This window comes from Cervus canadensis, chromosome 3 (assembly GCF_019320065.1).
Source record: "Cervus canadensis isolate Bull #8, Minnesota chromosome 3, ASM1932006v1, whole genome shotgun sequence".
In the NCBI taxonomy this organism is placed as follows: domain Eukaryota; kingdom Metazoa; phylum Chordata; class Mammalia; order Artiodactyla; family Cervidae; genus Cervus; species Cervus canadensis.
The window spans coordinates 112909322-112920681 of record NC_057388.1 but is presented as its reverse complement, the minus strand read 5'-3'; the positions used below and the strand labels follow the sequence as shown (position 1 = coordinate 112920681).

Sequence of the window (11360 nt, the reverse complement as noted above, 5' to 3'; positions counted from 1 at the left end):
GGTAAAGAGTCTGCCTGCAATGTGGGAGACCCGCTTTCGATCCCTGGGTTGGGAAAATCCCCTGGAGAAGGGAATGGCAACCCACTCCAGTATTCTTGCCTGGAAAATCCCATGGATAGAGGAGCTTGGCGGACTACAGTTCACAGCACCGCAAAAAGTTTGACATGACTGAGCAACTTCACTTTCACTTTCTCTTGCATTGCTGGGTTGGATGAATCACAAGCTGGAATCAAGATTGCCAAGAGGAATATCAACAGCCTTAGATATGCAGATGATACCACTCTAATGGCACAAAGCCAAGAGGAGCTAAAGAGCCTCTTGATGAGGGTGAAAGAGGAGAGTGAAAAAGTTGGCTTCAAACTCAGCATTTAAAAAATTAAGATCATGGCATCCAGTCCCATCACTTCATGGCATATAGAAGGGGAAAAAGTAGAAGCAGTGACAGATATTATTTTCTTGGGCTCCAAAATCACTGCAGCCACAAAATTAAAGGATGCTTGCTTCTTGGAAGGAGAGCTATGACAAACCCAGACAGCGTATTAAAAAACAGAGACATCATTTTGTCATTAGAGGTTCATATAGTCAAAGCCATGGTTTTTCCAGTAGTCATATATGGATGTGAGAGTTGGACCATAAAGAAGGCTGAGCACTGAAGAACTGATGTTTATAAATTGTGGTGCTGCGGAAGACTCTTGAGAGTCCATTGGACACCAAGGAGATCAAACCAGATAACCCTAAAGGAAATCAGTCCTGAATATTCATTGGAAGGACTGATGCTAAAGCTGAAGCTCCTATACATTGGCCATTTGATGTTAAGAGCTGAGTCATTGGAAAAGACCCTGATGCTGGGAAAGATTGAAGGCAGGAGGAGAAGGGGATGACAGAGGATGAGATGGTTGGATGGGCATCACCGACTCAATGGACATGAGTCTGAGCAAGCTTGGGGAGTTGGTGATGGACAGGGAGGCCTGGCATGCTGCAGTCCATAGTGTCACAAAGAATTGGACATGACTGAGTGACTGAACTGAATTGAACTGAAACTTAATGGGGGTAAAGACTGAAACGAAATACAAAATAAGAATCGGGCCAAGAATAAGGTTGAATATAAGATATTCCTTCATAGCTCAGTTGGTAAAGAATCCACCTGTAATGCAGGAGACCCCTGGTTTGATTCCTGGGTTGGGAAGATCCGCTGGAGAAGGGATAGGCTACCCACTCGAGTGGGTACCACATGGACTATACTGGGGTTTCTCTTGTGGCTCAGCTGGTAAAGAATCCACCTGCAATGCAGCAAACCTGGGTTTGATCTGTTAGGTAGTTGGAATAGGAAAAAGGAGTCCAGAATGGTGGTGGCTAAAATACTGGGAAGGGAAAACCTGAGAAAAAAAACAAAGGAAGGTCTGAGGGCTGGAGTGAGGACCTCAGGTAGAACAAACAGCACTCCTGGCTAGCCCAATTTACATGGGTCAGGCCCAGGGGAGGAAAAAAACATAAAAAGAGGAGCCAAAGGATGGGGGGAGTGGGGTGGGGTGGGGGGGTAGGGGGTCTCTCCCTCCCTCTCCCTCCCTCTCCCTCCCTCTCCCTCGCTCTCTCTCCCTCCCTCTTTCTCTCTCCCCCCTTTCTCTCTGTCTCTGTCTCGCTCTTTCTCCCTCCTTCTCTCCCTCCCCCTCTCTCTCCTCTTCGTGTCTTTTGGGTCAGCATGCCCTCACGCCTGGAGGATGTATTTTCCTTTATTTTCTAAATAAAACTGAACTGTAACACAGAGCTGTGACACTGATCTGTCTGAGAGCTGTAACACGGTCTCTCTGAGAGCTGAGGCATAGTCTGTCAAAGGGCTTTAATGTCTGTTGCTTCACGTTTTTGTTGTGATGAGACAGAACCGGGGAAATTACACACTCCCCTGACAGATCCCTGGGTCGGGAAGATCCTCTGGAGAAGGGAAAACTACCCACTCTAGTATTCTGGCCTGGAGGATTCCATAGACTGAATAGTCCATGGGATCACAAAGAGTAGGACACGACCGAGTGATTTTCACTTTCACAAGATATAAAATAAAATAAAATACTACATTATTTTGGAAGATAACTACTTTAAAAGAAAAAGTAAAAGACAAATTTAGAAAAAAAAAAACTTAAAATATTTATTGCTGAAATAAGCAAGCACAAATCCAGTTCTCTAAGAAAAGGCATATATTACCACTATTAGATGAGGGCTCCAGGGCAGGAAAAAAAAGTCTTGGGTCATAGTCTAGCTCTGGCTTCCCCAAGGACTTATAGGAGTTCCTCTTCTAAGGAATTCAGTCCACATGGTATTCTCTGGAAGAAGTAGTGGCATCTGTCCAGCCAGGCTGATAAATACTGAATATTGTGCATAATTATTGAATATTGTACAACACTGAATATGGTACAAGACTAGGTAAGAGGGTATGCATTGTTTGAAATCTGCTTGAAAACTCATCATGGCCAAAAACAACTCTTAGAAGTAAGCCAAAGATGAACCTCTCTGTGTAAAATGACAGCTGATCCAGGCAGTAGGGCATGGAAATCTGAAAGAAGCTTATCAACACACAAACAAGGAATTTTTATGCCTGAAGAGATAAAAGGTGAGAGGAGACCTATGTAAATGATATGAATATACATTCACTTAGAGCATTTTTGAGAAGTTATAGTGTTTTGATCCTGTGTCTGGTTAATGAAGCTTTTTATATGACAGTAAGGAAAAATAATTTCAGGTTCTGATTTGCCACTTTTTGCCTTTAGTAGATCACTTGATTCTCAGTAGATCACTTTCCTCTGCAAATAAAAAGTTCTTAATGAATATTATCCTTCATACTTCATGAGGTAGCTTTTATTAAAAAAAATTAAGCAATACATTTTTATAGTATTCTCTCTACAATTATGTTTTCTATTTTATGATCAATCTTGCATTATTTTGCTTTATTATCTATTTTGTATTACATGTGTATTATTAAATTATATATATTTAAACTTTTTTTGGCTGTGCTGTGTAGCATGTGGGATCTTAGTTCCCAGACCAAAGATTGAACCCATGCCCCCTGCAGTGGAAACAGGGAGTCTTAACCTCTGAGGTGCCAGGGAAGTTCTTACATTATTACACTTAAGAAACTAAAAATTGTGTCTTCCATTTACTTATGTGTCTGTGCTGTGCTGTGCTTAGTCATTCAGTCATCTGTGACTCTGCAACCCTATGGACTGTAGCCTGCCAGGCTCCTCTGTCCATGAGGATTCTCCAGGCAAGAATGCTGGAGTGGGTTGCCAAGCCCTGCTCCAGGGGATCTTCCCAACCCAAGGATGGAACCCAGGTCTCCTGCATTGCAGGCAGATTCTTTACTGTCTGAGCCACCAGGGAAGTCCCACTTATGAGTCTATATAGTTCTAAATCTAAGAACTAGAAACTAGCAATATTTAAGAGAATAAGTACAACCGTGATTGTACTTTGTAAATATATTTGATGACTAATCATATGGACCTTTTATTACCACTAGCACCCAACTCTGTGGAATAGAATAATGTGGAATAGTTATTATTACAAATACTAAATGTGGAGTATTCACAAGTGTGAAATTTATGTATTTGTGAGTATGAAATTTATTTATGAGGATTATTATTATGATGTTTCCTCTACACTTTTCATTTCTGTATCATATTCTTATGGAATTTAACCTACAAAGTGCTTTCTCTTGCATTAATTCATCATACATATTAAGATTAATTTTAATATATACATCTCAAGAAAAGATGAAGCCCCTTTGCCACAAAGTCTCTGAGCAAGTTCACAGGACGGGTTTTGGAACACAAGCCCTCCGCACATCTCCTGCTCTTTCTACTGTACCTCACAACGGTCCCACTGATACCCCAAACAGGGCATTTTACCCACAATGTCAAGCCTTCTTCTGATGCTATACATTTCTAGATGCTACAGTTTGCATGAGAATTTGACAATCCTAACACTCATATTTGGGGCATCCCTGGTAGCTTAGATGGTAAAGAATCTGCCTGCAATGCATGATACTCGGGTTCAATCCCTGGGTCAGGAAGATCCCCTAGAGAAGGGAATACAACCCACTCCAGTATTCTTGCCAGGAGAATTCCATGGACAGATGAGGCTGGTAGGCTATAGTTCATCAGGTTGCAAAGAATCGCACAGAACTGAGCAGCTAACACTCATATTTATCTTAAAAATCGTATTTACATTTACAAACTAGACAAATAATAAGTAGTGACAGAAATTGGAGGGTATAGATGTACATTCGGATGTGAGAAAATGAAAAAATGAAAGAACAGCAGGTTAAATTCAGCCCTGTGGTTAAGCATTCTTGGCCCACAGTGCATGCTCGTGCACACGTGGCCCTGGATGGGCAAGCTGCAGACACTGGCGGTCCCTGCTACCTCGGCCCTTTCCTGGGCGTCTCAGGTTGTAGAAGGATTTTCTCTCTGGCTGAGAGTCCTTGCATAGGCCCAGCAGGCAGCTAAAGAAGGAATTGATAATTTTTTTTTTCCAGCTAAACTTCACTGAGTCTAAGTCACTGCTCTCAGGCCCCCCAACTGCACTCAGCCTTAAGGCCAGAGTCCATCCCGAGTCTCCCCCGAACTGAGATGACATTGAAGCGCATGCGCATAGCCTCCTGCTCCATGGAACTGGGACGGCCCTAGGGTGCCTGCGCACAACCTCACTCCCCACCCCTGCCCCATTTCTCCTTCCGGCCTGCTCCTCGCCCCCCGCACATCACCCTCCCCCTTAGCACACCTGAGCCCTGATAGTCTTGGGGTATCTGTGTCCTCCCGCATTCACACCTCCTAACTAGGGCGTGGCTGATAGAAAGGCTTCCCTTTGAAGTGTTGTTTCAGAAATAAAGAAACGATAACGATAACGATTGTTTACACACCGTAAGGATGGCGTTCAAGGACTTAGGTGGGTTGACCCACCCCATGTAAAACCCCACAAGGGTGCAACCACACCTAACCTCGAGTTCTCTGTGGCTCTCTGCTGATGCACCTGCGGCTTCCTCTCTTCTCTGAGACAGGAACTTTATTATTACTTGCATAAAAATCTAGATAGATAACTACATTGAAGACATTGCATGTTATTTTCCCCAAATCTTACTTCATTTTGGACAGACATGAACCATTTTGGACAGACATAATACACGCTAGAAAATGGGAAATTGAGTTATTTTCAGTATAGTCACATTTAACTTCTTGGTTCTAAATCATTGTACTGGTAAATAAACTGATGTATGTGTGTGCTCAGTCGTGTTCAACTCTTTGCAACCCCATGGACTATAGCCCACCAGGCTCCTCTGTCCATGGGATTTTCCAGGCAAGAATCCTGGAGTGGGTTGCCAGTCCCTGCTCCAGGGGATCTTCCTGACCCAGGGATCGATTACCCAGCTCCTGAGTCTCCTGCATTGCTAGGTGGATTCTTTTTGTGGCTCAGCTGATAAAGAATCTGCCTGCTATGCGGGAGACCTGGGTTCAATCCCTGGGTTGGGAAGATCCCCTGGAGAAGGGAAAGGCTGCCCACTCCAGTATTCTGGCCTGGAGAATTCCATGGACTGTATAGTCCCTGGGGTTGCAAAGAGTTAGACAGGACTGAGTGACTTTCACTTTCAGTGTCACCTGGAAATAAACATTAAGATGTTTGACTGTGACTTCTCTTTCCTTGATGATAATAAAAATCTGCAAGGATCATTGAAGGGAGATAACTACCTTTAAGAACTAGAAAATATCAAGAAGAGTCTGTATAGGCTATGGTCTGAATGTTTATGTCCACCCCCTCCCCCCTCAACATTCACAGGTTGAAAACCTAGTCTGGAGAGGAGGGCATTAGGAGGTGGTGTCATTGGGAGGGTCTTAGGTCAGGAGGGTAGATTCCTCCTGTTTGGAATTAGTGCCTTGTTATAATAGATTGTTCTAATTGAGTGTGAGGGCACAGTCAGAAGCTGACATTCTTCAGTCTCAGAGAAGACTCTCTCCTAAACCCGACCATGATCGTGGACTTCCAGCCTCCAGAACTGTGAGGAATAAATGTCTGTCGTTTTAAAGCCACCCAGACTCTCTCTCTGTGTGTTTAAAATAGCAGTCCAAAGAGAGCAAGGCAGTGTCTAAACAAACCAACCAGCAAACAGACACACACTAGCTCAAAATAAAAAGAGTGGGTTTTCCCTTTGCTAGGAATCCGTTTTCTACCGAAAACTGCCAGTCATTTTACGATTTCTCACAGACGACCAATATATCAAGATAACTAAACACATTTTAAGGATGTTTTGAAGTGGTACAACTTTATTTAAAAATTATGTGCTGGGGTAAACATGAAATTTCTGAAAACTCTGATTCCTTTGAAATCCCCCTTCAGATCCAAGTGTTCAGGTCCTTTCTTGCCAGGTGATGTGCGAGACTGAAGGTCACACAGTCACCGCCTCGGGCCGGCGCCTGCAGAGCAGGTACAGCAGGAACAGGGCGCCCAGCAGGGCGGCCAGGCCCAGCTTACACCGGGTCCCCGGCGCCGCCTTGGGCCACCGCCACAGCCCGGCCAGAGGCCCCCGCCCCGGCCACGTCGGCGCGCGGGCGGCCAGTCGCTCCGCCACCCTGCGCAGCCTCTCCTCGGGGCTCAGCCCGCCCAGGGTCTGCACCAGGCGGTACACGTCGTTGGTGTAGGGGGCCCCGCCGTGGTCCCGCACCAGCTCCTCCACCAGCCCCATCAGCTCGCCGACCTGCGCCTCGCGCTCCCCGTCGGCCGCTCGGTTGTCGAAGGCGCAGCAGCGGCCCCCGCACTCGGCCACCAGCTCCTGGAGGGCGCGGTTGTCCGTGTCGCGCACGTACTGCTGCAGCGAGCCCCGCGCCAGGTCCTCCCTGCGGGTGAAGACCACGACGGCGCGCGCCGCTATGCCCGCCCCGAAGAGCGCCTTCACCCCGCGCCAGGCCCGCAGGTCCTGGGCGGTGAAGCGGCCGAGCTGGGTTACCAGGAGCACGGCGTGGGGCCCCGGGGCCGACAGCAGGTAGCAGCGGGCTCTCTCCTCAAAGCCCGGGTCTGCCTGGGCGACCTCGGGGCTGAAGAGGTCGGGGGTGTCGAGGATTTCCACGTCCCACGAGGCCCAGCGGCAGCTCCCCGTGGCGCAGGCCCGGGTCACCGCCGTGGCCGAGAGCCTGGAGAGGAAGTGCTTCCGCTGGAGGATGCTGTTGCCCGTGGCGCTCTTCCCGGTCCCCGACCTCCCAACCAGGAGGAGGCGCAGCCTGCGCTCCTGCGGGGCGGACCTGAACTCCTGGAAACCTGTGGGCACCGGTGGTCTGTAAGCTTCGGAACCTGAGAGCGACATGTCCCGGTCCCCGGGTCTCCTGGACGCCTTGCGAGGTTGTGTTTGGGGTCAGACCTTTACTGAGTGACCTGGTGTGAGATTTGGGCACTCCAAGGGGGTCTCTACCCGTCTATTTCTCCTGTCTTTGGCGTCACACGTGCACCTGTAGGTGCCCCAGCAGCTGCTGAACGTTTCTCTAGAGGATGCCTTTGTAATACAGGCCATTACTTCGTCTGATATGATCTGTCATCCAGGCTGTGCAAAGCTGGTCCCCATTGACAATTTCAGGAGCCTCTGTCTTATTTTCTCTGATTCCGTCCCACTGGAGAAAGGGGTGGGGCAGTGGGCCCAGCCGGGAGGGCTATCTGGAGTCCCCTAGCCGGGGTTTGAATCATAGACCTGTCCTCTACCAACGTTGTAACCCTGGGGAACTGCTTAATCTAAGTGTTAAACCTCTTTTGCACAAACGGAATCAATACTGTAGCGCTGTCCTCATAGGCTGTTGGGAGGATAAGACCAGGCCATCTCTCTTCCCTCCCTCCTCCTCCTCTCCTCCTCTCTCTTAAAACTGTTGTCTAATAACCTCCATCCGTGTTCCCTAACACCTTCTACCTGGTGAATCATGTTCCTTCTAATACAGGATCTGATGCCCTCTATGTCCCCTTCTGTTTATTCATTTTACTTTGGGAGCAGAGCTGCAGGTTAGTCAAAGAACTTAATATCTCACAGGAGGGTGGGGGTAAAGATTCAGGTGAAGTGCCAGCCCCAGGCCTCTTGCTGCTTCACACCAGCATCAAGACACCTCTGGGCTTCTCTCTGTTCAGTCTTGAATTAGCCCATCCCCCTACTACCTAGAGCTCACTCCTGGGGGCAAACACTCATTGTGAGACGTGTTCTTACCATAGGCATTTTCTTCATCTCTTGGCATCTTCCGTCCTCCCATGATTACCTGAAAGAATCCCAGACACAATTTGTTCATTCACTCATTCATCAAATAGATGTAACTGCCTACAGTGTCAGGTCAAGTCCAAAATGCTGGTGACCCCACTGTGAGGTCATAGTTCCTGCCCTCCTCTGAGCATCGGAGTTTAGGGAAGACATTGGAGGAGCCTGGTCTGGGTTGGGATGATGCTGTGAGAACACCTGGTGAGCTTGGCTTTGTCTTCTCAGGGCCCTCAAATGCAAAGAGCAAAGGGGAGATGATAACACTTAATCCCATCCATGCCAATGAGTAAACTTTAGATGTTAATTTCTCCAGGTAATTCTGTGTCAGGTGGTACTAATGGTGAAGAATCCACCTGCCAATGCAGGAGATGCAAGAGATGTGGGTTTGATCTCTAGGTCAAGAAGATCCCCTGGAGAAGGAAATGGCAACCCACTCCAGTATTCTTGCCTGAAAAATTCCTGCACAGAGGATGCTGGCAGTTTGCAGTCCAAAGGGTCAGAAAACATCAGACATGACTAAGAGACTGAGTACCTATGTCAGTGATATAAGCTGTTGAAAACAAGACTTCCCAGGAGTTTCAGCATCAAGGGTGGTGATGGAGGGTGGGCTTTGGAAAACCCCAAGAACAAGACTTTGCTCACTGACAGAGGATCTACCTTATGGTGGCTGGCCTGTGAAACAAGCAAGAAGAAAATTGGAAAACAGATGTATTTCCCAAACTCATCTGGAGAGTTTCTGCTCTTAGATAACCACATAGTTTGGCTTCTCCTTATGTATCTAAATATGGGGAGACTGGGATGCTCCCCTCCAACTCTTTATGTTCTGGCCCTTGAGGCTGAGGCTTCTCAAAGTACAATGATTACACCCACTCAAACATCATTTAATACAATTAAACATTTTGTGATCGTTTGCCTGATCACGCAAGCTTCTGAACATGAGCCCACAGTCTCTGCTTAGTCTACTTCTCCAGCCTCATTTCCAATGAATCCCACCTCGCCTGCTCCATCTTCACCCCTGCCCCCACTCAGCCACTCCAGACACAGGAGATTTCAGCGCCCTTTCCCAACCCACCTCGTGCTTTCCCTCCCAGGACCCTTCATCCACCCCACATTTCTGCCTGAATCTTGTCTATACTCCAACATCCATTTCAAATTCTACCTCCTCACGTCACCCACCTCTTTCCTGCAGGTAACTGTATTCAACCCCATTTGGCACCAGCAGGGAAGGAAAAGTAAAGGGAGAGGCTGGGTGAATAACCCCTCTCTGGCCAAAGGACTCAGAGGGCAAGTTTGTCTAGAACCCAAGCCGAAGCTCTTTGTTTTTTTGCCATCACTCTCCTGCTACCCCATGCAAAGCTTTCAGTAAAGTTTACCCTGGGACAAATCACATGATATGATTAGTTATTTTGTCTAGGCATCAACAAACTCTCATAATTGACATCAGAGCAGAAATGAAGAAAGAGCCACAATATTCAAACCCTAAAGAAGACTAGCTAAAGCAAGAGGTCCTCACCAAAGTTGGAAATGAGAAAGTGTGTTACAGGGAATCCACAGAACTCTCAAGTAGGTCACTGGGATTTCCAGATAGTTTGAAATGTGGGTTAAAATCATTTAAAATAAATTTTAAGAAGGAGATAAACTCTTCCTGAAATCTGGGGTGATAAACAGCTCTTTATTGTAAAGCATGTTGAATTCCTGTATTCTGAATACTCTGAAAATTCAAAGTTTGTGTAACTCAGTGCCTCTCAAATATGTTGTTTTTCAAAACTACTTGAATGTTCTTTAAAAATGTCGATTCTGGGGGGACCATGCTCAGAAATTCTGATTCATGAATCTGATGTATCTGATATTATCAGTCCACACATCAGAGTTTGGAAATGAGCCGTTTATTCAGATCCCTTCATTGTACAGATGAGGAAACTGAGGTGTTCCTACAGCAGGGGTGGGAGAGACTTGAATTAGGGAGCCAACGTGTCAGGGGTCATGAGAACGAGGGGTTGAAGACCTGGTTTCTAACCTCTTTAGTCTCTTGAGGGTCCCTTATTGTGGACAGAGGGGAGAGGGGGAATCTGGGGTGGGGTTGAATTCTGATGATTTCCTGTCTCAGCACACTATAACTTGCTCTGAAGTTAGATTGCTTTGGGGCCACAGAAAAGATCTTTTGCCTGTGCTGAACATGCAATTTGAGCAATGTTGAATGCATTTTAAAATGCATTTTACTCCTAGACATAGTTCCAATACAGACTTTTCTTATTGTATGGGGGAAGTGTGGAAGGAGACAGACATGTGTGCTCTCCAGACTGGGGACCATGCTCATAAACCTTTTTTGAACTTCCTCTATTGGAAACTTTGAACATCTTCACAAATCCGGACGCCCCATCTTAATGGGTCTGGCTCTTACTCACCCGAAAGGTAGGTGCCTGGTGGAGCCCGGGTGCTCAGACAGTAAATGCTCTCAGAACCATGTTCCTTCTTGTTGGTTGTAGCTCCTGCTCCCTGCGGGGCTTGCCTTTCCTGGTGACAGGCTCTCACTGGTGATCCAAGAAGGCCCTCATCTTTGCTTTCCCTTTGGTTTTGAGTGTGGTGGGCTGTTTCCTTCCACTCTGCATAGAGGAAGTCTTTGAGACTCACAGCTCCTGTGAGCCCAGAGGGAGGGTTAGGTGGTGGTGATGATTTAAAGAGACAGGAACATTCAATGTAGGCTTAAAGTATTTATCTTACAAAACCTCCCTCCTGTTGCGACTAATCTTCTGTGTTCTTCAGCAGGGCCCTGCCCCCCGCCCCACCATACCAAATATCTTGTTGTAGGACCCCAAGGTCTGGGTCTCCTTCTAGAACTGCTTAGTGATCTAATCTTCAATTACTTTTTACCATGTAGGCATTTTCCCCATATAGAAGAAGTCCAGGGTGCTTTCTGCTCCAGAACAAAGAACATGATAGCTTTTCTCAACAGCTGACCATTGACTAGACATCCCTATGGCTGGTGCCCCTCTAGGGTCCAGTCTGTCAGCAAAATCCAGAAGCAGAGTTTTATCTGAGAAAGGATGTCTTCTCAGCTATGAAAGGACTTGAAGCTAGCCGATGTATTGAGGATGAGGAT

General features: G+C 46.8%; 1 protein-coding gene across 2 annotated transcripts; it reads right to left on the bottom strand.

Moving 5' to 3' along the window:
• Positions 1–6273: 6273 nt before the first annotated feature.
• LOC122438869 (GTPase IMAP family member 1-like) lies at positions 6274–10949 on the bottom strand. Of its 2 annotated transcripts, none has more exons than XM_043464137.1 (3): positions 10666–10949; positions 8216–8264; positions 6274–7363 (listed from the first exon to the last, which is right to left on the bottom strand). In XM_043464137.1, exons 2-3 carry the CDS (start codon positions 8231–8233, stop codon positions 6425–6427), a joined length of 957 nt encoding a protein of 318 aa, XP_043320072.1. In that variant the 5' UTR covers positions 8234–8264; positions 10666–10949; the 3' UTR covers positions 6274–6424. The 2 variants fall into 2 exon arrangements, with proteins under 2 accessions (XP_043320072.1, XP_043320073.1); XM_043464138.1 differs by having other exon boundaries at positions 6274–7290; positions 10666–10946.
• Positions 10950–11360: the final 411 nt, after the last annotated feature.